Source organism: Eutrema salsugineum, unplaced genomic scaffold (genome assembly GCF_000478725.1).
Source record: "Eutrema salsugineum unplaced genomic scaffold, Eutsalg1_0 scaffold_4, whole genome shotgun sequence".
Classification (NCBI taxonomy): Eukaryota; Viridiplantae; Streptophyta; class Magnoliopsida; order Brassicales; family Brassicaceae; genus Eutrema; species Eutrema salsugineum.
Genome location: NW_006256686.1, coordinates 9,238,143 through 9,265,932, shown reverse-complemented (window position 1 = coordinate 9,265,932; position 27,790 = coordinate 9,238,143). Strand labels below are relative to the sequence as shown.

Genomic DNA, 27,790 nt, shown 5'->3' with positions numbered 1-27,790 from the left:
TAAATAACCTAAAGGTAAAATATATCATTTGTCTAAACATATATCAATTAAAGTAACACACAAAATTTGTGCATAGAAAACATGAAAAACTAGCATTTATTATTAGCTGGGAAAATCATAGAGAAAAACCTAGTAGCTCCTTCTTCCACAACTTCGGTTGTTTCCAACAAATCTAGCACATCATCCAAACAACTATTATTCAAAGCTCCATTTTTTAGCAATAAACTCCTTTTTTTCTGACAAAGTGTTTTTCCTCAATCAGAAAATTTTGCTTTCAACTCTAAACACAAGCAATTGAACGTGTTGATTTGGATTTAAAATTTTTCGTAAATTAATTGTAAAAAAAGTAGAGAATCCAACTTATCAGCACCAATATCAAAGAGTACTTCTTGGAATATAAATTTTAATTTTTCTCTATACATAAATAAGCTAAAACATAAATTTTGCTTTCAACTCTAAACACAAGCAATTGAACGTGTTGATTTGGATTTAAAATTTTTCGTAAATTAATTGTAAAAAAAGTAGAGAATCCAACTTATCAGCACCAATATCAAAGAGTACTTCTTGGAATATAAATTTTAATTTTTCTCTATACATAAATAAGCTAAACATATCATATCTCTAAAAAACTAAGTATAAATGTATAACATACAAATTTTGTGCATTGGAAATAAACATGAAAACACATTTAGTCATCTACTAATTAGCTGGAAAAAGAAATCATTTAGGATAAAAGTAAAATTTCATCTTTTGCAATTGATCAGTTTTCTTTCTGTTTCCAACACAGTAGATCCCCATAGTCGTCAGGTTAGTTAGGAATTTGATTCATAAAAAAAATGTTTATATATGTTATATAGAATGTTAATTTTTTTATCAAGAATTTATATAGAATTAAAACTAATGACTGTAATAGTTTTGTTTTGATGGACACCAAAAACAGTCTAAGTCTATAATAAACTCATGTGTTGTAGTAAGTAACCAAGTCTAGTATCTTAGTTTCTATAGTAAATAATTCTTGTCAAGTTGTGATCCCACTTTCTTATTTTTTTTTTCTTTTTTCAATGTGTAATACAAGTCAAGACTCTAAATTCTAAGGTAAACTATCTTAAGTTTACAGAAGTTTTCAAACTATAATCACATCCTAAATGATTCAGCTAAAAGGCTATACATATGTTACTAAGAGTCTTTCCTTTCTGGTGATAATATCACAACACACAGACAAAATTAACATTATTTCGACCTTTCGAATCTTTTGATATGACATCTACTCATTTACCAGTGATTAGAATACCATTTATTAATCCTAATTAAACCAAGCAGAGTACTAGTAATACCAAATCAGAAGATCAATCTCATTCGGTGGTAATTCAAATCAGAAGACAGAAAACTTAAACCACAAAATTCAACAGTAAAATTATAATATCTAAGAGACAAGGTTTAGGGCATAATTTTTTCATCGGACACAGCTTGGATCACTCTTCGAAAACTGGGTTTTTCAATCCGAGGAATTGAAAGAGCGTAATGAAGCAAACTCAGCAACAGAGTTAATCAAGAACTATTCAGATACTTACCGACATGTGGCATTAATAGACAGCTAAAGAAAACGAATCCTGTTCATAAATCTGTGAGACCAATTCTTTATTCACCAAGCTATTGCAATCACAATCGTAATGGCAATCACAATATATATGTGAATAATTTTGGTTAGGTTGAAGTTTCCGAAATCAAAGCCGCAACGACGTCGTTTGTTATCACAGCCGAGAATTTTTATATTTTCTAATTTTCTTTACTTTTTTTCGGCGCGCAACGTAATTTTTTAAATTCTAATCAAAAAATCAAAGCGTTATTGATACTGTTTTCTTGATTTTTTTATTTATTGCCTAAAAATACTGTTTCAACGTAAAGGTTAATAGAGTCAACAATGTAATATGTGCATCACCTAGTAAGAAACTAAGATTTTCTTGATTTTTTTTTTGTCTTCTTGGCCTCACTATCGTTTGCGTCGTGAGGTGATGTTATGCATCTAGTTATCCTTATTTTAGGAGTTTGATGCTCTTTATGGCTTGAGCTTTTGCTCTCCTTTGTTTTTTTCCCTTGTATGAAACGATCGTTTGTTTTTCTCTCAATAATAAGGTTTTCAGACGACAAAAAAAAACTATATTTAACTTAGTTTGGGGTTAAATGACTATAGATTTTCTTTTAAAAAAAACCCTTGTGATAAACCGAGCGTTGTCCTCCTGTCTATAAAAATATCTTATCTGGACTCAGATACATCCACGATCGAAACATCATCCATTGCGACATTAAACCGGAAAATCTCTTTCTCTTCCTTACCGATCACCGGTTAAGAGCTAATGTGTATTTGACCAAGATTGGGGAATTCGGTTTAGCTATGGAGAAAGGTTTGATCAAGTACGGTGACGGAACCGGTCATATGAGAGGCACTGCGAGGTATGTGGCTCCAGAGCTTATGAGCCATGGGATTGTAAACTTTGGAACAGATGTGTGGGCTTTTGGTTGTACTGTCTTGGAGATGTTAACCGGAGAATTGGTTTAAGGAGAACATGGTGATCTTGATTTCGATGACTGGGTCGATCTCATCGGCCACAGCGATTGCCTTCCTCGTATACCGGGTTAGTTGTCTAAAGAAGCATTAGATTTTTTGAGCAGATGCTTGGAGAGAGACGTAGACAAGAGGTGGTCTAGCCATTCACTCACGAATCATCCTTTTGTTAGGCTGTGAAAGAAGTTGAAGAGTATAGTAACTAATGACCGATTTGTTTATGTCAATTTGAAAGAGTGGTAAATCTTTGTTCTTTCAATTTGTTTGGAACGGTTTTGTGTTCTTCCAGTATATGATTTTTTGTAGAAGCTAGTGGTAAAGTCTTTTATATGCTATTTCTATCAATCACTTCGAGTTCTGTATCATTAGTAGTTTAGAGTTGTGGAATCAATCATGAACATAATTTTTTTTTAAAGAGATTAAAGTCTCTATTCCAGTAACAATACTGTAATGTTAATGTGTGTGATGGGAATTTGAATAATTCAAAACCCTTAAACAGAACATCTTTTATAAATTTTAGTTGGATCAGTAATCAATCTAAACAACCAATGAATATTATCTAAATCTTAATACAACGTTCGTTTAGATCCATCAACCCAAAAAAATCAACAACAGAATCCTCAAGCTTTGGTTTATAATATCAACAAAACTGATTTTAGAGCTTTTGTTCAACAGTTAACCGGACTTGGTTCAACTTCTCAGTCAATCCACCAGCGTTGCCAAACCCAAACACACCAAAAATCCCACATTCAAATGGTTAAAGTTTGACCGGCTCCTTTGACTCTAACTTAACCGCCCTCCACCTCCACCTCCGGTTCAATCCGATACAATGGCCTCTGAATCGGTTCCCCTGTTAACCAATTTTGGTTAATCTGGTCGAATCTCCAATCTTGGCTTATAGGTAAAAGACTTATATGCTTTACCTAATCAAATCAAGTTTTGTTGGAAACCGACCTCAGGTACAAAACCAAAACCCGGTACAACTATCAACCAGTTGATTTTCTTCACAAATAAATAATAAAGATATTTGGAAAGATGTTCCAAATATCTCGCTGCAACACTAATTAATAACATTTATTCACAATAGTAATAGATAGATAAGTTAAAGAAATCATATGTATAGTGTATTGTACATATGCAGATTTTTTTTCTGTTAAAAGCTCCAAAAACAAAAGCTACCAATATATAGCAAAAAGTCATCACGGTTGAGATTCTTAGCTGCAAAACAAGTAAGGTATTCACCAATTATCATTCAATTTTAGAAAACAAAATTCTCATTCATTCTTTTAATAAAAAATTTAAAAAATTCATCTGAGAATCAAGGAAGAAACTATTTCTGCAACTACCAATAGTCCAAGATTAATTTCACCATTTAAGAAAATGGAGAGGACAAAATATATAAATAAAAGGATGCTGAAGATTTCCTAGCTTTAGGAGCCATTGTTAGAGTCGGGGATGAAACCATGAAAAAGAAGAGAAGGCAACTATATGTGTTCTAAAAGAATGGTTTAAACAATATAGTTTTAATTGTTTTGACAAATAATACATGCTTTTAAGGTTTAGAAAATTCAAATATATATGGTTGAAAGTTATCTGTATTTTCTCAAAGTTAAACATATAGTTGCAAATCTGTGTCACATAATAGTCTTTTCTTTTTTTTTGGTTGAAAATTTGAGTTTACATTCGAAAGTGTTTTTCATCATTTTAACAAGATTCAAAAATTGAACATATACTTCCAATAAATTAATTTCATTCAAGAATTTTTTTTTCATCTTGTAAGTATTTTAACTATGCATGTGAGTTCTTTTATTAAAAGAATGTAAAAAAAACTTCATAAAATAATTTTTTTTTCTTACAATAAATGCCTCCATTATTTTAGAGTTTGAATCTGTTATGTAATTTAACCAATGAAACTAATAAATGTGCGTTGGTTATGGATGTCAAGAATCATCTTATGGAAAACCACTACCTTAGCCCATCTTTATAATTTGTTGCTTCTCATCATTTTGATTGAAGAGATGTGATGGTGAATACTTTTGTCAAGAAGCAAGTAAGGAAATCTTTAGGGAATGATTGTTCACAGTGACATTGCATGCGATCTGTTTTGCTCCTGCTAATTGTAATTGTCAAACCGCTCGAAACCTGTATCTGAACTGAAAGAGGAGTCAAACATTGTGCCAAGTCGGAGAGAAGCGCTACGATACCATCCCATGCTACTATAAACTTCTCTCCCAACAGATTTTGTACTAATCTAGTCAACATATTTAGGAAAAATAAATATTGGTCTCTTGTCTCCACTAAATCTTTGCACAAAACACACTATGTGTTAATTGCATAATTTCACCCAGCTACATGATCTTTTGTTTGATAGGTGGTTTTGAATATATAGTCACGAAAATATTTAATTAGACTATTATACAACATCAAAAGTAAAAAAACAAATATTTTACAAATTTTATTTATTTTAAGTAGAGCAACAATTATGAAAGTTGGCCTTTAAATTTTGATTAAATATTACTTTCTCTGTTTCATAAAGAGTGTCATTATGACATATTTCACACAGATTAAAAAACTAATAAAATATTCAAATATACTCCTAATTAATATACCCCTAATTAAATATAAAAGATTTAAATTTAAAGGGTATAATATTTAAATGAAGGATAAAACAGGAAATAAAAGTAAAAATTTACATTGAAAATGTAGAATGACACTCTTTTTAAAACAAAAAAAGAAATCCAGAATGACTGTCTTTATAAAACAGAGGGAGTAATTATTTAGTAAAAAAAAAGGTTCTAAGAATGAAAAAATCAATATTTTCCTTTTGTGTACAAGTGAGCAATTCTCTAATAACATGTAGCAAGTAAAAATCTATCTTTTAAATGACCGATGTTTTTTAGTTAATTTAAATTTTTGACATACCTCTGGTCTAGTAGAAACTGTAGGATACATCAAACAGCCACTGCACTTGCATAAGGAACATTTGACATACCTCTGACATCTTCATCAGACTTAGGACATTGTATTACTGAAAGTGAGAAGTGCATCGCCAAAGGTGTAGACACTTCTTTGTCATGTCAAACTTGTCTACAATCTTCTGAATATAGCTCTTTTGAAAAAGCCATAATCTCCTAAAACTTATTTCCCAGCAAATTTCCATCCTAAGAATCTTCTTTGCAGCACCAAAATCATTTATATCAAACTCTTTCTTCAATAACCTTTTTCAGCTTATCAACATCCTTCATATCTCTCGAAGCAATAAGCATATCATCAACATAAAGCAGTACGAATGTGAGAGAATGACTATCCTGATATCTTACATAGACGCAGCAATCATACTCACAGCTTGGACTCTTTTAGTAATTTTTGTCACCTAAAAACAATAAATACCATATCAGAATATCAGTCTCATTTGGTGCTAATTTAAATCAGAAGAAAGCAATCAAAACCACAAAATTCAACAGTAAAATCATAATTCTTTCATCGGACACAGTTTGAACCGATCATCAAAAACTCAATTTTTCAATCCAGTTCAAAGGAATTGAAAGAGCGTAATGATGCAAACTCAGTGACGGAGTTAATCAAGAACGATTTACTTACCGATGCGTGTTATTAATAGACAGCTCTTAAAAAAAAAACTGAATCCTCTTCAGAAATCTGTGAGATCAATTCTCAACGTAAATGTTAATAGATTCAACAGGTTCGGCCCACAGAGGGTGGGTAGAGGTGCTCTTGCCCATTGTTTCCATCATTTAAAAAAAAAAAAATTCTAAGATGGAATCCAGTATTTTCGTTTTTTAGGGGATCTATTTTGTTCATAAAATTAAAAAACATCCGATATAATCTAGATTTTTTTTAATAATTATTTAGAAAATTGGCCAATATTTTAACAATATAGAGAAAACATATTTTTAGGGTCCAACAGTTTTTATTTAGTCTAAAAGACCTATTATGAGTTGAGTCAATGATGTAATATGCATCGCATTGTAGTAAGAAACTAAATATGCATTAGCAAAAAAAAAACTAAATATATATTTAACTTAGTTTGGGGTTAATGCCTATAAATTAAAAAAAAAAAAAAAACATTGTGATAAACCGAGCGTTGTCCTATCCAGTTTACAAAATCCCAAACCAATAAACAACATTGCGAAATATTTTATTTCTGATAAATGTTTTAAAAACACACTTCCCTAATAGAAAAAGGATACTACAACATATCTTATTATATAAATATACGTTTCTATGTGATCCCTGTTTCAGAGTAACAAGCTCTAATCTTATCTTCAAATATGTTCATTCGACTGGGAAATATCAGCCTTTTCTTCTTTGTCTTCCTCGTCTTGCTGGGAGCTTCACAGGCTCGTTATGGCATGTATGAGCCATTTTTCATTGATATAAAGGGTGAAAATATCGAGCTAGTTCCTCAAATATTTCCGGTTAAAGTCGAGATTAATGACATAATCAATGGCAAGGCCAAATCAACATACATTGGTGACTTGCAGGCTAAGCTTCTAGACAAATACGGCATCAAATTGATATGGAGGATTGATGTTTTTCTGTGTCTTTATTTCTATTTATTGTTTACCGATTTAGCTTTTAGGCTTTACTTTTGTATTGCAACCAGATGTTCTGCTAAGTTTTCAAAAGTCTTGATCGCTACTTCGACACTTTTGAAGACAAAATCACTCAAATCGAATCTGAGTCAAAAGGCATAGATCTTTCCATGATTTCAATCCTTGTGTTCTTCCAATATATGATATTTTGTAGAAGCTAGTGGTAAAGTCTTTTAAATGCTATTTCTATCAATCACTTCGAGTTCTGTATCATTAGTAGTTTAGAGTTGTGGAATCAATCATGAACATAATTTTTTTTTAAAGAGATTAAAGTCTCTATTCCAGTAACAATACTGTAATGTTAATGTGTGTGATGGGAATTTGAATAATTCAAAACCCTTAACAGAACATCTTTTATAAATTTTAATTGGATCAGTAATCAATCTAAACAACCAATGAATATTATCCAAATCTTAATACAACGCTCGTTTGGATCCATCAACCCAGAAAAATCAACAACAGAATCCTCAAGCTTTGGTTTATAATATCAGCAAAACCGATTTTAGAGCCTTTGTTCAACAGTTAACCGGACTCAGTTCAACTTCTTCAGTCAATCTTCCAGCATCACCAAACCCAAACACACCGAAACTCCCACATTCAAAATTGGTTAGAGTTTGACCAGCTCCTTTTACTCTAACTTAACCGCCCTCCACCTCCACTTCCACCTCCTGTTCAATCCGATATAATGGCATCTGAATCGGTTCCCCCTGTTAACCAATTTTGGTTAGCCCAGTCGAATCTCCATTCTCTGCCTATATGCTTTACCTAATCGAATCAAGCTTTGTTGAAAACCGACCTTAGGTACAAAACCAAAACCCGGTCCAACCATCAACCAGTTGATTTTCTTCGCAACAAACCTATCTTAGTCCACTGATTTTTCAGTCTCCAGCTCAACAATAATAATAAAAAAAAACAATACAACAGAGAAAACTTATACTTTTTTATTGAAAGAAATGGAAAAACCTTATGTTGGTGAACTTTCTTCTCCAGTTTCCAGTATTCTTCTTAAATAAGATGGGATGGTGAGATTCTAGGAAAAACTTATGTTGTTTGAGATAAAGAACCCGATTTTCCTTTGTTGTGTTAAAATAAAAATACGTTTTTCTTCTATTTTTCTTCCAGCGATGGCTTTGCGATAGAGAGGCTCATCAGCAGAAGTTTTTCCTGCGCTATAACTCTTCGTCAGACGTACGAGCTTCTGCGCTATAACTTAGGAGAATCACAAATCCACTACTAAATACAAAATATAAAAATTATCATTTTTATCTAAAAATTTTCATAGATCTAATTCATAGATAACAAAAACAAGAACAAATTATAAAAATATTTTTTAAGTTATAATAAACAAATTAAATATAAAAAAATCTATAGTTGTTCTTTAAATGATACATACCTTTTAAAAGGAATCAAGTTCTTTGATTTGATGCATCTGATATCCTACACAAATTATCAAGAATTTAATCGAAGCTTTCATTGTTTTTGATCTAAGAAATGCGGCCGCAATGATAAAGGTTTAGAGAGTTTCTGCATCTTATATATAGAAAAAATTAACCTAAAATTTTTAAAGAAAGCAAACGACACCGTTTAGAAAATTAAAATCCATTAGAATAAGACAACACATAAGTTTTAACATATATAACAAATATAAAGGAGAAATTTTGATTCATGAATATAAAGATTAGATGTTGCAATCCTATTTACTGATAAAAATTGAAGCTAAGTGCCTCTAAGGGTGTCCACATAGGATTAAAAAGGACAATTCTATTCGTCCACATCAACATTTATAATTAAGAAAATTTCCAAAAATTAATATTATTGTTCATAGAATTAAAAAGGACAGTTCTATTGGTCCACATCAACATTCAACATTAAAAAAATTTCTAAAAATTAATATTGTTATTAATAAAATATACATATGTATGAAATTCCATTAACAACAAAAAACTAAAATAATATTAAATTAAAAATATTTTCTAAAATACAAATTTACTTAGATATAAAATAATATGCAATCAATTAAGGAAGTAAAGTAAATTTTAAAATTATTTTTCAGTTTTTCATAAAATTGTTATAAAAATAATAAATTGAAGATGATGAAAAATCTTATTTTCTTTTATTAGAGAAGAAACATATATTAACTTTTTTGTGTATGTACTGTTTTTATTAAATAGTAATTGTTTTTAGTTATCTTTTTAGTATACTAACCTACAAGAATTAGAAGAATTTAAAAATATTTATACAAGTTGAAATTATCAAAAAAAATAAAATAATATTTACTATAACATAAAAAACAACATTGGTGGTTTAAACATAATTTAAAGGTGACAATAAGTTTGTAAAATCTATTTTAATATATATCAAAAAAATAATTTAATAGTTTATCAAGGGATAATTAAATGCTATCAAGTATAATTTGTACTCATGAAAACAGTAAAATAAGGAGAAGTATTTGCCTTTCTTGGTTGTCAGTTAAAAATCTTTTAAAAGTTATCACAAACAATATGTTACTCGAGAAAAAGTTTGGTATTTACTAATTTAAGATGAAATTGACTAAAATTTCTATTGAATTCATCAATTTTTGTGATTTGAAATTAGTTTAAAATTTTATTTTATATTTATTTACTGAAAATATATGAAATCAAAAATTGTGTTTATTAGTTTATTTTTAATTTAGAATAAATTAGAAATTTGTATCGACTAAACTGGCTAAGGAAAGAGAATACATTTTCATTTTCTTATTTTTTTTAATAAAAAGCATACATAACAAAGATGCAACTGATGAAAAAACGTATTTTCTTGACTAATAAGTGATATATAAAAATTTATCTTTGTGTTAATACTAATTAAATATTATTTAATTAGTTGTCACATTTTGGGTTGATTTTGGTATACAAAATGTTAAGCGCTCAAGAAAATAATATGTTTTTTAAAACCACATATATAAATATAAACAAAATCGTTGAAACCTCAAAATCTATATATAAATTTTGAGATAAAAACTGAATTACTTTTGATAAATTTTATTAAAATAAATTAACATCTAAATAAATATAACTGCTTAAATATGATTTCTATTAATATGATATCATTAAAAAATTACCTACGAGCGTGGATGCAAAATGTAGTACAATCTTAAGATCTTTTACAACAGTCTCTCTCATATATTAAAAATATTAAAATAATAAATAATAATATTTAAGTATAAGAGTTTCTCAAAAATGTTAAGAGAATTTCTCAAATCTTTGAAAGAGTTTACCAATGCTTTTTAGACTCTTGTAAATTAAATATTACTATTATTATTATTATTTTTTCTATAAATAAGAAACTCTTGTGAAAGACTCTACAATGCAAATGCTCTCACTAGCTCATGTTTCCTTCTTAATATATAAAAGGAGACATAACAACAATGTTAAAAAGAAACCAGTACATGATAATTGGTAGGATTGGTAAAGTCTTCTAATTGTTATTTGTCTCATTTTGAAGTCTATTTAAGTTTCAGAATCAACCATAACATAATTGTTAAACAAAGAGATCTAATTCTAGTGACAATGTACTGTTAATGTGTAACTAATTCACAAACGTTAAAAGAAATCCAAATAACATTAAATATCATACCAAATATGATTACAAGAAAATTCAACAACTTGAGATTTTTCTAAAACCAAATACAGTCCAATCTTACTAAATAAATTTTTGCAATTATTTTTAAAATGTGAACTTAGTCTTATTTTTAAAAATTGTACCATACTCTGAGTTGGAACATACAACCAAGAAAACACAGTGACTTACAGTCATTAAATTTTCAAAGAAAGACCCAAAACCTTAGAAGCTAAGAAAAGAGAGACCAAATATATACAGATGGTGAATGATTGATGACTCAAATACAAGTAAAATGGAGACTTGAGCTAAATTTATTCTTGTAGCAGTACAATGCTTTATCATTAATAAGTTTTTTTATCAACACCAACATTTTTTTTATTAAGTATTATTATTTAATAAAAAAGGGGTTTAAGAATGAAAACAAAAAATCAGTATTTTCCTTTACTTTCAAGTAAGCAACTCTCTAATAACATGTAGCACGTATAAATCTATCTTTTCAATGATTGATGTTTAATTGTCAATTTAAACAATGGTAAATCTTTGTTCTTTCCATTGTTTGAATTGGTTGTGTGTCTTCCCGTATATGAGTTTTGTAGACCTGTTAACGCCTTTCGTTTGCCATTTGTATCACTTTGAGTTTTATTTAATCATTAGTTTAAATTTGTGAATTCATCTGTGAACATAATTGCCAAAAAAAAGAGACTAATTAAAGACTCAGTTTCAGTAACAATGTAATATTAATATGTTTGTGATAGGATTTGTATAACTCAAGATACTTAAACAGAGCATTTATATAAATTTTACTTGGATCAGCAATTCAGAAGGCTCTGTATCTTTCCCCAAGAAAAAAAAATCTAAACACCAATGAATATGAACCAAATCATAATACAACTTGGGATTATTCTAAAACCAAAAACAGTGTGCCTTTCTTATATAATAAAGGAAGAAACATGAACTTTTTAGATGCTTCCAATCTAAAAAACGACGGTTGGCAATTAATCTTCTTCTTAAATATTGCACCATACTTCTTGAAGTACTTAAATTAAAGCAAGTGCCTTGTTGAATATAATATACAATCCAGAAAGCACAATGCTTTTTTGTACAATGATTGAATTTCCCAAAAAAACCAAACACTACAATAAAGAAGGCATTTTACATCAGAATATACCGACATAAAATCAACGTAATGGACGATTTGCATCGAATTAGCGACGGAAAGTGAATCGTCGTAAACCGAGCATCGTAAAATCCAAATCGTCATAACATCGACGTAAAACTTCCAACACTAAATACTCGTCGTAGTTTCATTGGAAAATATTCGTCGTAAATTCGACGTAATCGTTTCCAACAAAAATACAACGAATATCATTTCAACAAAATATTACATCAAATCTACAACGATTACGCGACAAATTAATTTCGTAAAAAATAATTCAAATTATTAGAGATTAATGTTAATACATCGTAAATTATCAACGTTAATTCGTCGTAAAACATATGTTTACGTCGTGTATAAAAAATAAATATTAATGAAAATTAAATTTTTAATTAATAAATTAATCTTAAAAATAAATTAATAAATTAATATTAAATAAAACAAAATTATAATTAAAAATAAGTTCAAAAATAATTAATATATTAAATGAAAATTCAAATACAAAATGTTTTAAAAATTAAAATAAATCTACAAAATGATATCAAAATCTTCAAAATCGACGTCTCGAGAAGGCATGTCAGCCGGAAGCCGCTGTACCGTCATTTCCCATCTGAACTACGGGAGCCGAAGTCTGATCCTGATCAGAAGATCGAACGGAAGAAGCCCCTCTAAGACTCCGTGACCGGCGTTGCCTTTCTCGGATTGCGACAGCCAACTGCGGAACCGCTGCCGCTATGACATCGAAGAGACCGTTAATCTCGGAGATCTTCTGCTTCTGGACCACTTGCTCATCCCGTAAGCTGGTGATCTCAGCATTGGCTGTAGCAAGCTCCTGTCGCAGTTGAGCCGGATCCTCGTACGTGTGGCTTCCCGAAGACGAGGCGACGGGACAGTCTCTAATAGAGCCCATCCATAAGATGCGACCCTTCTTCCTCGGAGAAACCTACATATAAAAGTGAAAACGTTAGATCATAAATATATATATTTACAGATAAGTGGTAATTAAATTAAAAGGATTGAAATCATACCTTTTCGAAAATCTTGACTTCCTTGAGGACGGTCAAAGGTACTTGGATAGTACCGTCAAGTGTGATATGGGTCTCCCTTCCTGCGATCCTCGTCATAGCTTCGTTGTAGATCTCCTCTGACCAAGCATCTACAAAAGTCTCATCCTTCTTCCGGTGAGTGAGCTTCGTCATTGGAGGAAGCTCTCCTCCGTTCTCCTCTGCCTACAAAAAAGGTTAAACCATTAGTAAATATATATAAAATTATATAAAAATATAAAAGTAAATAATTTAAAATCAATTACCATCATCAGACGTCTTCCCGCAAATGGTACTTGGCCAGAAGTGTGCGGAGTCACTAACTCGGCTTCGTGTCGTCGCCGTCTATTTTCCACTTCCGCTTCCAGTCGGAAACGGTGTTGACGAGGCATTCCATTGCCTTTAGGCAGAACTTTGTCCGGACCTCCTCGTTGATCGAAATGTCCTAGTTCCATCTTTGCTGCAAAATAAAACAATATATTGTTAAAAAAATTTATATGTAATAAAATTTAAATAATTAGAATTAAGAATGAGAAAAAGAGATTTACCGCGAAGCATTTGTACCAGATGTCAAAAATGTCTTGCGAGATCTTACCCCAATTGTAGTGAGGCTCGACGAAATAGCTCTTAATTGTGTCGGAAACGCTGCGGCCGACACAATTATCCAAGCCAAACCTAGAAAACAAAAATGTAGTATATTATTAATTAATTCAATAATTTATTTAAAAAAAAAAAACAAAAAACACTTAGCAATAAGAGCTTGGTATCGCTTTTCCCGGCACCAGACGTCGTAAACCCTCCCGTCCTGGTGGGGCTAATAGGTCATCCACCGTATACGGGGCATACAGATGCGGAGGATGGGGTTCGGGTGCCGGTGGTGGACGTGGTGGTGGAGGGGGTGGTGGAGGGGGTGGTAGAGACTGGTCAGCTGCCGTGTTTGGAACCTGGGAGGCTTCGGGGAAGACAGGATCTCGGTATTACCCGAGGCAGATGTCCGAGATAGGGAATGTCCGTCCGCCATAAAGTTGATGTAGTGGGTTCTCCGAGGAGGCATCGTCTGCAAAAGACAAATACTAATTAAAATTATTTTCCGGACCTATTATCTAATTCCAAACCTAATTATAAACAAATTCCGAACCTAAACTAATTTACCTATATTAATTAAATTAATTATAACTAATATTAATTATAATTATATATTATATATATATTATTTTTAAAAAAAAAAATACCTGAAAAACTTGGAGAAAAACGGAGGAGAGAAGGCAGAGGTAGAGAGAGAGAGGAGTAGGAGGAATGAGCGACGAAATGGAGAAGGGTGCGTCCATATATATAGTTTTTATATTCGTCGTAAATCCGCTGACGAATTTACGACGAAAGTGTCGTAAATCCGACGCATAATATCCACTGATCCACAGATCGTATAGGACAAACACACATGGCTGTCTTTGGATTAAACGACAGATTTACGGCAATGCTCGCAAATCATCGTAAATTTGTCATAATGTTACGACAAATTTACGACGATATCTTATAAATCATTTTTTACATAACGGCTGAGTTTCCAGAAATCGTCGTAAATATGTCGTAACATTACGACGGATTTACGATATATTTTTCAAAATTTGGTAAAATGAAAAATTGATACACGCCCAAGTATCTACATGCATTACTAAACATTGTATATGTGTGCAATACAACTTCTGGTAAGTATATATAGCATAATGATGAATATACTAATGTTTAAGATGAACCCTTACATGTTTCCCTAAACGTATATATGTACTTCAGAACACTTGATAACATATATATATGTGTAAATTTTTCAAAAAAAAATTCTTGTCTATAACGGATATGTATGAGAATATAAACCATATAATTCCCATGCTTGAAATCCATCATATAGGCCAAGAAATGATGATTACAAGATTTATGGGTTAGATTTGGCGTCGATGTTACGAAGATATGAGGAATTTCGTCGTAACTTTGACAGAAAATTACGTCGAATTTACGACAATCTTGTACAAATAATCGTAAATTCGACGTAATGTTTAGCATAGATTTACAAGTTTTTGGATCTTATACTAGAACTCCTTTTAGAATAAATGTGATTCCTCAAGAAACTGCACAAAACAACAAATGTATAAGGTGAGAAAGCTAAACCTTATAGGTTAGGATTAGAGTGTTATGACGAATTTACGACGAATTTACGACGGTTTCATCAGAAACGTCGTAAATTCGTGTTAAAAGTCAATGCCTAGCTAAAGTCAACATTTGAAAATTTGCTTAATTTGATTGTCTTTCTTTTTTTTTTTTTGGTCAAAGCATAATTTCATTGATTTAGGCTTCAAACTTACACACAAAAGAGGGAATTATCCATCCTCTTTGATAAAGACAACAAAGCATGAAAGCAGTAGAAATTAAACTAGATAGATCTTCAACGAAGTTTGACAGCAAATAAGAGGCAAAACTTAAATGCGATGATGGAAGCGACTGCGAATCCGATAAGCTAGGATGCGTCGGCAACCCATTCACGGCAAAGCCGGAAAATTGAAAGTTCGTCACCTTATCTTGTGACTTTGAAAAACAATTTACACCTCGGAATCTCGTTGAAGCAAGACCCGTTGCATCTTCAGATCCCAAAGAGACCATTACGCAAGATAACAAAACGGTAAGAATTGAAAATATTTCTTGGCATAAACACCGAAGAAAAACTGCCTCTCAAAGAGAGGGAGATTGGTGAAAAGGTTCTCTCTCCAAAAGGAGAGGAAGATGTAAATGATCTCTCCGTAAAGGAGGAAGTTGAGAAGAAACGACCTTTATTGTCTAAAAATTTCACGACGACGATTGCTAAGATGCTTCGTTTGATGAAGGCGTCGTCTGCTGAAAGGCTCGCAGAATATGCTTTAACGTTTTTAAGCGGCCCATCTTGAGCAGAGAGGCCCAGAAATAGAATAACATGGGCCATGCCCAATTCACCAAGACCGGAGAAATCAAGGACGTCGGAGAAGCCAGCCAGAAAGCTGGGATCAGTTCGAGGCTTGAGGGTCACCAGAAAGAAGCAAAACGGACGGATGGAAGGAAACATGGTTCCATTAGCCAGAGATTTTTTTCAAATCTGAAGCGCCATATGAGAAACACTCCAAAAAAGCGACATATCTGCACAAATCTCTGCTCGTCGGAACGAAGATGGGAATAGATCTCCGGTGGAAGGCCATTGGGAAGGAATCGATTTATCCGGAGGATCTGGCAGATCTGGTGGTTGAGGAAGCTTGAACAACCCCTGAGAGTACAGATCTGGAGGCTCAGGACGAAGGGGAGTCGATGTTGGGAGATCCGTCACCAGACTGGGAGCAACGGATAGAGTTCTCGCCGGTGGCATGAGGCCAGACGACGGAGGTTACAAGACTCGAGACGAACAGCACCGCCGTTGAGCTTGTAAGAGATTTTCACCCATCGGTGATAAGGTTCTTCGGGAGAATCCAGACGGAGTCCCGAGAATAAGAAGCATGGTTGATCAGGAGGAAAATCCGGCGAAAGAACAACGGCGTCAGAGATGCATCTTCACTCGCAGGATGAGGCTGGGCGGCTGCCTTGAAAAACATGCTAGAGAGAAAATATCTCTAGGGCAACTCTCCTCCAATTTGATTGTCTTTCATGTGTAAGTAATAAAAAATTACTTTTATAACATTTAACAATATTTCACTGTCTATACCATTTAAAATTACATTTAATGAGATAAACTGAATTTATGTTTAGCATTCAGGTACGTCTTCCGGGGATATGTCATTGTGTTCATCATCTTCATCGTCGTCCTCAATCTCATCACTTTCATCACTGCTTGTTTCAAATTCATCAGCAGCTTCTTCAGTGTCGTCCCTATGGAGATCTTCAACTTGTCGATTACGTGGATCATTTAAAAGAACACGTTCTTCAACCTTTGGTTCAGTTATGTTAACACAATCATCTTGTTGCATAGGCGGGAGATCTACACTATCAATTATATCGCTTGGAGCAACTTTAATAACCGCCAACCATAAAATTCCAGTACTTCGAACTCGAGGATATGGAACAAATGTGACTTGTTCTGTTTGTGATGCAAAGATAAAAGGCTCAAACTTATTGTATCGTCGTGAGGCGTTTACATCAACCACTCTGAACTTGTTAATACGCACTCCACGACACACCGTTGGATCAAACCAATCACATTTGAATAAAACAATTTTCATCCTTACTAATCCGGGGTATTCACTTCAATTACACTTCAATTATCTCTTTTATGATCCCATAAAAGTCCACTTCACCTCGTACACAAACTCCATAGTTGATAGTTGCCCGTTGAATGCCATGACTGTAAGTATAGAAAACATTGCCACGAGTGAAATACCTAGCTACAGTAGTTATCTTAGATATAGGACCATGGAACAACTCATGAAACCATACTGCATATGTCATGTCATCATGATCGACCTGAGCTTTTAACCACAATGCGTAATGTTGGTCTTTCCGATTGTTAATTTCATCTTCTAAAACACCGTCAACGCATTTTCGGACTTGACTGACAAAAGTGCTGCAAAATATGCACCACACATTGTTAATTAATATTATATATATATATATACATACATTCATCAATGCATATATGGTAATCAATAATCATATAATCCAGTAGTACCTCTTGTACGGAGCCAATTCGTCGCAGTTCAGAAGGATGTATGTATGTGCTCTGTGGTAGTTCTTTTCGTTTGACCAACAAATTTCTTTTAGTTTCTCACTTAGACGTCCAAGCGGTGAGAATATATCTGGTATACCTTCTACTGCATAAGTTTGTCCTACACCCCCATCGTCATAACGTCTTGGAGCCCGTTTGCGTGTACGAACCTTTGGAGCAAAATAGTAAGACATGAAATGAGAAGTTTCTTCTGTCAAACTTCCCGCCATGATAGACCCTTCAACTTTTGCTAAGTATTTAGCCTTACCCTTTAAATGCTTCATAAACCGTTCAAACAGATACATCCACCTAAACTGAACAGGTCCTCCTAGTTCTGCTTCGTGAGGGAGGTGTATAGGTAAATGTTCCATAACAACAAAGAATGCAGGTGAGAATATATTCTCTAAATTGCACAACAGTATTGGAATATTTGTCGAAAGTTGTGCAACTACATCTGCTGATAACGAAAGAATGCTCCAATGCCTCCTAGTGCCTCATGGACAAGTCCCGGTAGGAGTTCAGTAAATGCAAAAGGAAGTAATCGTTGCATAAACATATGACAATCATGACTCTTCATCCCTGAAAACTTTTTTCCTTTCTCCACAGATTTAGCCAGATTAGATACATACCCATCAGGAAATTTCACGGCTGATGATATCCAATTAAACTATGCAACTTTTTGTTTTGCACCCAGCCGTAATACCGGAACTGGTGCTTTCCCATTACTCACAATATGCAACTCAATTCTATTATATATATCAGGTAAGTCCATCCGTGATTTGACGCTGTCTTTGGTTCTTCCTTGGACGTTCAATACGGTATGCATGATGTTATCGAAAAAATTCTTCTCAATGTGCATAACATCAAGATTGTGTCTCAGCAAATGATATTTCCAGTATGGCAGATCCCAAAATATATTTTTTTTGTGCCAATTATGATGAACCCCATCCTTCAGGCATATTTGCTGGAGTGTGCCAATTTTCTCCTTGGTGGACCGTTTCAAGTCCATTCTAATGACCTATTTGCGGTTCAAGATCTACCCCTGTTAGGTACACTGGTGGGGGGGGGGGAGACGAACCAATTTAATGATTTGGTGGTAAAAACTGACAATGACAATTAAACCAACAGGTTTTCCGACCATGTTTAAACCGCAATGCATCAATTTTAAATAACAAATTTAATTAAAAAATGTGCAAAGAAGGATAAAATAGTTGTTAGTCAGAGAAAATCTATAGATAACAGAAATTAAAACAAATTATATGAATATTTTATTAAAAAGTAGACTGAATATAAAAATCTATAGATAACAGAAATTAAAACAAATTATTTTTTAAAAAATAAACTTTTAGTGAAGAGATCCTATCACTTTTTTTTGGGTTAAAGAGCTTAGAGATCCTATTACTCTAAATAAAAAGTTTCAGGGAGAAATAATAAGCAACAATTACTCCAAATGCAAGAGACATATACTCAAATCAATCACAATATATTATCATATGAAAATGCTTTGAGATGTAGGAAATCAACTAGGATAAAAAACAAAAATTACAAAGAAGGCAGATCACAATATTAAAAATCACAGGCTGTTGGTTTAGTACTTCCCAAATAGATCAAATCTTAACTGATAACATTTCCTTTCTTCTTTTTAATAGTTAGATAGTCAAAAGATAATATACCGTTTTCAACAAATGCAGATTTTATAACTACGTTATATAGCAAAAGGGTCATTTAGAAAAAGCGACTCCAAATATGCCACTAAGCCTAATCAACTTCTAAGTGAACTAGTATCTTGAACAGTTTCTGGGCAAATGGATAAGGAATAAATACTCCAATCACAAGAAACTACAGACTGAAAACTACAGACTGAAAATACTATCATAAGTAACAAAGGAGGCAGAGCACAATGGTAAAAAATTAGAGGCTTTGGTTTAGTAATTTCCAAATAGATCCAATGCAAACTAATTGATGTAGTGTCATTATCATCTTATTGGGATTTGAGCTTTGATGTTTGGGTTTTATCTGTTTATTCTTTTGGTGTTTTAGGAACTAGTGTTTTAAGATTTCTTTTATTTATTTGCAAGTATATTTACATCAAGAAGTTAAAATGTTATTCTCTTGATTGCTTTCTGATTCGATCTTATCTCCTTAAGTCGTATAAAAAGAGAGTCGAAGACATCTTTGTTATTTCGCTATTGAATTTGTAAAGTTGAAGAGCTTTTCTGTCTTTGCAAATCGAATTCGTCTCGGTTTTCTTAAACTCAAAATAGAGCCTACCAATTTTGTTTCAAGTTCTTGTCGTTCCAGGCTTGTTTACTTGAAGGAAGCTATATTCTGCTGCAACAGTTGGTATCAGATTCAACCGATCCTACCATGCTGTCGAAAAAGAGCATTCAGGTACAACGTGATGAACTGGGTGATGTGTTTTGGGAAGTATTCGCCGAATTCCAGCAGGATTTGCGCAACGTTGTTTGCACATCTGTGGAAGCAGCACTGCGTGCAGCTCTGGCAATCCACAACAGAGCTCCACCACCACCGCGTGGTCCCGATCGCGTCTTCGTTGAGAATGAGGAGGAAGACATTGCTGACAACAATCTGTTTGCACAGAATCAGGGGTTACAAGACAACAATGATGCTGTCGTGGTTCCAAAGGGTGACAAATGGTGTTGGAAACACGGATTTCGACTCGAGTTGCCAGAATTCTCGGGTGGGTCTCTTCCGAAGGATTTAGTCGATTGGATCAACAAAATGGAGGAGATTTCGGCGTTTAAGGAGGTGCCAGACCAGATGCGTGTTCCTCTCGTGGCAACTCAATTCCGCGACCACGCCTCGGCTTGGTGGCAGAAATTGAAGGAACAACGGATTCGTGCTGGCAAACCTGGCTCTGATACCAAATGATGGAGCGAAATCTTCTAGGGATAGAACTAGATCCGTTGATTCTGAGAATGTCCGGAAACTAGAGTTTGCAAATAATCTTCACAGTGGTTTATCAAAATCTGTTTTAGGAAAAACTTCTTTATTTAATCAAATCATCAACTGAATACAATATAAGTCTTAATCCTAAATATTCCAAATATTTTTCTGCATCACTAATTAAGAACATTATTCACAATAGTAATAGATAGATAAGTTAAAGAGATCATATGTATAGCGTATTGTACAAATGCAGATTTTTTTTTCTGTTAAAAGCTCCAAGAACAAAAGCTACAAATATATAGCACAGAGTCATCACGGTTGAGATTCTTAGCTGCAAAGGTATTCACCAATTATCAGTCAAATTTAGAAAACAAAATTCCCACTTTTTTTTTTAATCAACAAAATTTAAAAAATTTGTCTGAAAATCAAGGAAGGAACTATTTCTCCAACTACCAATAGTCCAAGATTAATTTCACCATCTAAGCAAATGGAGAGAACAAAATATAAAGATAAAAGGATGCTGAGGATTTCCTACCGTTAGGAGCCATTGTTAGAGTTGGGGATGAAACTCTGAAAGAGAAGAGAATGCGACGATATGTATTCTAAAAGAATGGTTCAAAATAATATAGTTTTAATTGTTTTAACAACTAATACACGCTTTTAAGGTTTACAAAATTCAAATATATATGGTTGAAGGTTATCTGTATTTTTTTAAGTTAAACATATAGTTGCAAAACTGTGTCACATAATAGTCTTTTCTATATTTTTTTGGTTGAAAATTTGAATTTACATTAGAGAGTGTTTTTGCACCATTTTAACAAGATTCAAAAATTGATTATATACTTCCAACAGATTAATTTCATTCAAGAATTTTGTTTTTTTCATCTTGTAAGTACGCATGTGTGTTCTTTTGTCAAAAGAATGTAAAAAAATACTTCATAAAATTTTTTTTTTTTACAATAAATGCCTCCATCATTTTAGAGTTTGAGTCTGTTATGGAATTTAACCAATGAAACTTAATACATGTGCGTTGGTTATAGATATCAAGAATCATCTTATGGAAAACCACTACCTTAGCCCATCTTTATAATTTGTTGCTTCTCATCATTTTGATTGAAGAGATGTGATTGTGAATACTTTGGTCAAAAAGCAAGTAAGGAAATCTGTAGGGAACGATTGTTCACCGTTTCATTGCATGTGATCTGTTTTGCTCCTGCCAATTGTAATTGTCAAATCGCACGAAACCAGTATCTGAACTGAAAGAGGAGTCAAACATTGTGCTGAGTCGGAGAAAAGCGCTTAAATATCATCCCATGCTACTATAAACTTCTCTCCCAACAGATTTTGTACTAATCTGGTCAAATATTTACGAGAGATAAAAATATTGGTCTCTTGTCTCCACTAAATCCTTGCAAAAAACACACTATGTGTTCATTGCATAATTTCACCTAGTCACGTGATCTTTTGTTTGATAGGTGGTTTTGAATATATAGTCACGCAAAAAAATAATTAGAATTTTATCTAACATCAAAGGTAAAAAATTTTTTTTTACAAATTTTATTTACTTTAAGAAAAGCAACAGTTATGATAAAGGCCTTAAAATTTTGATTAAATATTACTTATTTAGAAAAAGGTTCTAAGAATGAAAAAAAAAAAGGTGAGTAGCTAAAACAACCCAGATTCGGGCAATATTTTTTTTTTTAGCATAACAAGTTCAATTATTACTAGAATAACTTAAAAATAAAAAAAAATCCCAATTATAACCCTAAAGACGTTTGTTAGGAAAAATGATATAACGAAAATGCCATTACTATTTCGCTGCCACGTCAGCAAAACTTCGATTTATTTACGATTTGCCCAGCGTTTAATTACGATTTATGCCACGGTAGAGTTGTTTGATTCAAAATACAAATCTGTCGGGCTAATGATGACATATTTGTTGGTGTGACAGAGTTAATCATGGCCGACAGAGTTATAGGTGACTATAGTGTCAGAGTTATTTTGTGTGACAGATTTATTTGGCAGACTTTTCCACGGCAGGCTTTTTTAGTTAGATTTATTTACTATGGTAACAAATTTAAACTGGTTTGATAGATTTATTTGGCAGACTTTTTTTGGTAAACTTTTTTTGGTAGATTTGTCGGAAAGTGATGACAGATTTAATGTATCATGCTAGATTTATTTTTGCTAGGCGTCAGAGATACAAAAGGAAATTAAATTACTAGACTAACCTATACGAGGCGATAGACTTACGTTAGGAAATTTTACGATATAACAGATTTACATACTTACGACAAAGTTATGGACTTGTAACGACAGAGATGTTCGCATCTTTATAATTACTCAAGTAACACTTTAATGGTGACAGATTTATAATAACAACATGCCAGACTTATTGGTACGTGATGGTAGATTTGGCGTTGAAAAGTACATTACGATAGACGTATTTACCTGACGTTACAACAGAGTTATAATTTACTAGAATAACCCATCCTGTGTTGACAGATTTGAAATGAAAGATTTATTAAATCTGTCGCTTGCTAATTGTGTAATGCTTAATATGATGTTATATGAACCCTAACATATTGTTATGATGCTAATTACGTTAACATTGTAGTGAGATGAAAAAAAAATGATTTAACAGCTTTAAATAGTTGTTTGATTCGATTGGTGGGTGTTCATTAGTTATGATCGAATTTCTGTTGTGGTAGACTTGACTGGTGTTTTAATGGCAGAGTTACGTTGTATGGCAAAATGACAATTTTGTCCTTCATCTCCTTCTTGGTTTCATCGCAGATCTGGTTCTCCATCTTCTTCCTCTGTGCTGGTGTGTACGAAATCAGTCTTTCTTTGTCCACTAAAAACGATTGACGTCATGGAAAAAGAAGAAATCGTATTAGTTTGCGGGAAATGGAAACAGAAAAGAGTAGATGGGTTTTCGGCGTCGATGAGAAAAAGGGATGTAGAGTTTTAGATCTAAATGTGAGAACCACCTTCAAGGAATTTATACAGATGGTGTATGAGGATTACGAGATAGATAAGCGGCTCTATGTTGTTGAATTGTCATATCTCTTGTCGAAGAAGATGTTGGTAAAATTACCTGTAGATACGCCGCTTGTTTTCATCAATAATTCAAGGCAACTGCTTGGATATCTGAAGTTAAGGAAAGCTGAGCCAGTTCGACTATGTGTCGAGTTGAAAGAGAGGGAAGACGACGGCGGCAAGGAAGAGATCTACGATGCGTCTTCGGTAAATAAGGAAAAGAAGAAGGATGCAAATTGGGTTGGTGGAGATAAGGAGGAAAGAAAGATTGGTCCAGGTCTAGACCACCTAGAAAATGAAGAAGGCGTCGACGATGACATCGGTGATGAAGATGAGGAATATAGATTCGAGTGCTGTGATGATATCGATGGTGCTACTTCAGATGATGAGAACTACAGTAAGTATGAGAGCTCTGTTGACGTCGGTGGAGAAGAGGAAATCAATCATGGAATTGAAAAAGAGAAAATCTTGCGTGAGGTTGATGATGAGTTTAAGCAACTAGAAATAGCTTCTCTTGATTTGGCTGTAGGGCAACGATATGACTGTAAAGGTGATTTACAGACAAGATTGCAAATTTTGTCAGTGCTGCATAATTTTGATTTTGATGTTGATCGATCGACGCGGTCGTTGTATACTGTCAATTGCTGGGTTGAAAGTTGCACATGGAGAGTGCGAGCTACACCGATTGACAACAGTGGAAAGTTTTACGTGCGCATATATGTAAAGGAGCATAGTTGCTCAGTTACAGAGCGTTCATCTCGATCTCGACAAGCAACTCACCAGATACTAGGTCACATGCATTGCAGAGGAATGCAATCCTATCGGTCCTAAAAGGAGGAATGCAATCCTATCGGTCCTAAAAGGAGTACAATCTCTCATAGACCTTCTTCGCAGCATATGCATTGCAGAGCACAAATGCTGCAAAAGAAAACAACAGGAATTAGAGTCTTCTAACTGAGGAAGATGATATATGAAACAATGGACACCCAATAAATCTTGCATACCATATCTCCGAGCCACCCAAATTCGTTGTCTATTTTTGGCCAAAGCTCTTTAGGAGTCATGATGGTAAGATAAAACTTAGAATCTGTGTTGCTACTTGGTAATGGGTTATTCCTACAAAAAGTTGTAGTAAAATTTTAATATTAAACCCAAAACAAAAAGTTGATTTCATTTAGAGATGGAAGAAACTTACATATCATGATCGAGGAACGCCATTAGCTTCTCTACCTTTGAGACCACAACCTTCTCAAATGGATCATATGAATCATCTGATGGATGACAGCCAAACATAACACGTTTCACACCAGAATTACCAATGTAAGGGCTTCTTTGTGAGGCTGCAAGTGAGATGTGTCGCTTATCTATGTCAGCGCTAGCTTCCCTCATGACACAATCATCACGCTTTGACAGAGCCAGCAATTTATCCAATGCTACGCCAAATCCCTTCGGCTCTTCTCCAAACGATTCTGAACCGTCAGATAGATTTACTTCAGGCAACTCATTTTTCTTTGAATCCACAGTATCTTTTGGCTCTTTTTTCTTCAAAGAGCCACACGCTTTCCCTGATTTTGGAGTCTTTTCTTCTGGTTCTTTCTTTCTTTCTTGGGGAGTTGTAGGGGTAGCTTTTGGATTCCTAACCAAGCAAGCTACCTGAAATGAATCTTCAGATGTTTCCTTCATCTTAAGTACCCATGACTGCTGAAATATTGACAGATTTATAATATATGTCAGCCAAACTACTACTAAAAATCATAACTACTACTACTACACACTTTCAAGCGAAGTACTAAGTTTATTTCCCTTTATTTATGTTAACAGAAAATGAAATCAAACACCCTAAACCAAGGAAAATGAAATCAAACACCCAAAACACTGAGAAAGAGGCCAAATCCGAAAATAAGACAAAACAAAGAAAAAACAAAGGAAAAAGGGGAAAAATCATTTGCAATCCATTCATTCGATTCATCAGATGTCTCTAGCATGGTTCAAATTCTCCGGTAACCGCTAAGTTTCGTTCTGCCAAAAAAAGTTAACTTCATGAGTACAGATTGGTCTTTCTTATTAATAATCAATGAGATTGCAGGGTTTGTTAGAAAACACTTACCTGGTCGTTATTCTCATCACCCGCATCATCACCATTTCCGGTAGCAGACTTACCGTCCTTAGCAGCATCAGCAATATCTTCTGCTCGAGCTTGCTTCATCCTCGTCACATCGCTCTCAACAATCCGAATCTTCTGATCCAATGACGCAAACTTTGAATCAAACTGATCAAACTTTGAGGAGAATTTGTTGTCTATAGCGTCCACCTTAGAACTCAAAGTCTCAATCATATACACTAATCCAGAGGACCAAAGTTCTCTCTCAAAGGCGTTATTGACCCCAGTTTCAGCTTTATGGCCCTTCTTTTTTTTCTTCACGGCTTCTACGCTAACATCCGAATCGTCCTCTGTCTCCTCCTCACTCACTATCTCTTTCCCTTTACTTCTCCGGATCTTCTTCCCATCTTCTCTTGCGGCTTCTTCTTCATCATTTCTTTTGTTCTTCTTCTCCTGCACAACCATTTTCTTCTGTGGAACCTTGTCCACGAAATCATCATCACTGTCATTTCGCTTCTTACTCTTTTACCGCACGGACTTAGCTTTATCACTTGTACCCTTATCAGCACTCGGTACATCCCAAAAATTGACATCAAGTCGACCATGCTTTATATCTCCTACAAGATTTTCAAGGCTACAATCCGTGTTTTCATCTGGCCAAGATGGGAAAAGATTTTCTTCTTCCTTGTCCACCATATGCCTTACACGTACCTACAATGAAACACAGCAATGATAAATGTTTACATAATTTCTCACTCATACAATCAACTACTGTAATCAAATGTTTAACATTAAAACTTACACTGCCGTGTTCTTGCTTTTCCTGCAACACATATGCGTCAAAATTAAAACGCTTGCGACTTGATCTGTAACGGAGAAGAGGAACCACATTTGCAGCTTCATTCCTATCACCAAATTTTTCGGCCAAGAAAGGCAGCGACTCATATCCCCATATGACCATGCACACAACCATGGACTACATAGCTAGTCTTCTCGAAGCATAGTATTTTTATCGAATTAATGATGCTTTCAAATCCAACCCTTCCCCACGGAAACCTCTCAAATGCATCCAAATCCAAGACCCTTTCGCATACTTCATGGGGATTCTGCTATTTTGAGATATTCCTAAGATTCATATTGATAGAATACACAGCAATCCAATCATCTTTCTCTTCTCAAAACTCCAAGTCCTACATCTAGACAACACTGCTTCGAGATGTTTAAATTTTGGTCCACCTCCACTGACTCTCAACTCTTTCCAGAACTCAGAGTCATCTATTTCGGCCTCGTCATCATCCCCAAGTCTATCACAATTCAACCCCGTAATATCAGAAAACTCATGCAGAGAGAACCTGATGGGCTGACCTCCTATCAAAATCCAAATCTCATGACCATTTTCTATTGACAGCTGTCGCGTAAGAAAGTTGTGAAGAAGGTTTGAAGACGATACAAAGTCCATGTCTGCCAGCTTCAATATTACTCCAACCTGGGAAGTCTCCTTGATGTTTTCAAACACATCTGCACCTATTCCATCTTTCACCCTCCCAAACAAGTTGAGGAAGCAGTAGTGATTCATGCTTCGATTCTGCAGAGGTGATTTTCCTTCCGGATATAGGCGCGGAGGATAAACTTTAGTCCCACTAGATGACGCCATAGCTGCAAGCATTAAAAACAAGTTTCAGTAAAAACCGATAACTCTTCCGCTTTAGCACAACAAAACCGATAACTCTTCCAATACCATACATAAAACTGTCACAGAAGAAAATCTATGGATAATAAATCTTCCGTCAATATAACCAAAACTGTCGACAAATCTGTCCCAAAATATAACCATAACCAAAACCAAAACTATATCAAGTCAGCCACCAATTCATTAAAACCAAAACTCTTCCACTATTCTCTTTACAATTTAAACAAATCTTCCATTAAAAGTTCAAAACAGACATCAAGATAACGCGCCAAATTCAAAAACAATATCACTTCTTCAGAATGCATCTCCAGACCCTGGAAAATATTAACCACATATAAGGGTTTCAAGGATATGAAAATAT

At 33.8% G+C, this 27,790-nt stretch overlaps 2 protein-coding genes across 2 annotated transcripts; both read right to left on the bottom strand.

Moving 5' to 3' along the window:
• Positions 1–12,509: 12,509 nt before the first annotated feature.
• On the bottom strand, positions 12,510–13,430 carry LOC112084477. Its single transcript, XM_024153621.1, has 3 exons — positions 13,242–13,430; positions 12,961–13,161; positions 12,510–12,875 (listed from the first exon to the last, which is right to left on the bottom strand). The coding sequence occupies exons 1-3, from the start codon at positions 13,428–13,430 to the stop codon at positions 12,510–12,512; spliced, it is 756 nt and encodes a 251-aa protein (XP_024009389.1).
• Positions 13,431–26,109: 12,679 nt separating this feature from the next.
• On the bottom strand, positions 26,110–26,726 carry LOC18014189. The gene is made up of 2 exons (XM_024153958.1): positions 26,542–26,726; positions 26,110–26,450 (listed from the first exon to the last, which is right to left on the bottom strand). The coding sequence occupies exons 1-2, from the start codon at positions 26,710–26,712 to the stop codon at positions 26,265–26,267; spliced, it is 357 nt and encodes a 118-aa protein (XP_024009726.1). The 5' UTR covers positions 26,713–26,726; the 3' UTR covers positions 26,110–26,264.
• Positions 26,727–27,790: the final 1,064 nt, after the last annotated feature.

Excerpts from the sequence above, each read along its gene's own strand:
- LOC112084477 (XM_024153621.1), bottom strand. The coding sequence starts at position 13,430 with ATGGAACTAGGACATTTCGATCAACGAGGAGGTCCGGACAAAGTTCTG. Across the intron at positions 13,162-13,241 it reads CGGGAAGACGTCTGATGATG|GCAGAGGAGAACGGAGGAGA; the intron begins GTAATTGATTTT and ends CCTTTTTTGTAG. Across the intron at positions 12,876-12,960 it reads AAGTCAAGATTTTCGAAAAG|GTTTCTCCGAGGAAGAAGGG; the intron begins GTATGATTTCAA and ends TTTTATATGTAG.
- LOC18014189 (XM_024153958.1), bottom strand. The coding sequence starts at position 26,712 with ATGGTTGTGTGCATGGTCATATGGGGATATGAGTCGCTGCCTTTCTTG. Across the intron at positions 26,451-26,541 it reads AAAAGCAAGAACACGGCAGT|GTACGTGTAAGGCATATGGT; the intron begins GTAAGTTTTAAT and ends GTTTCATTGTAG.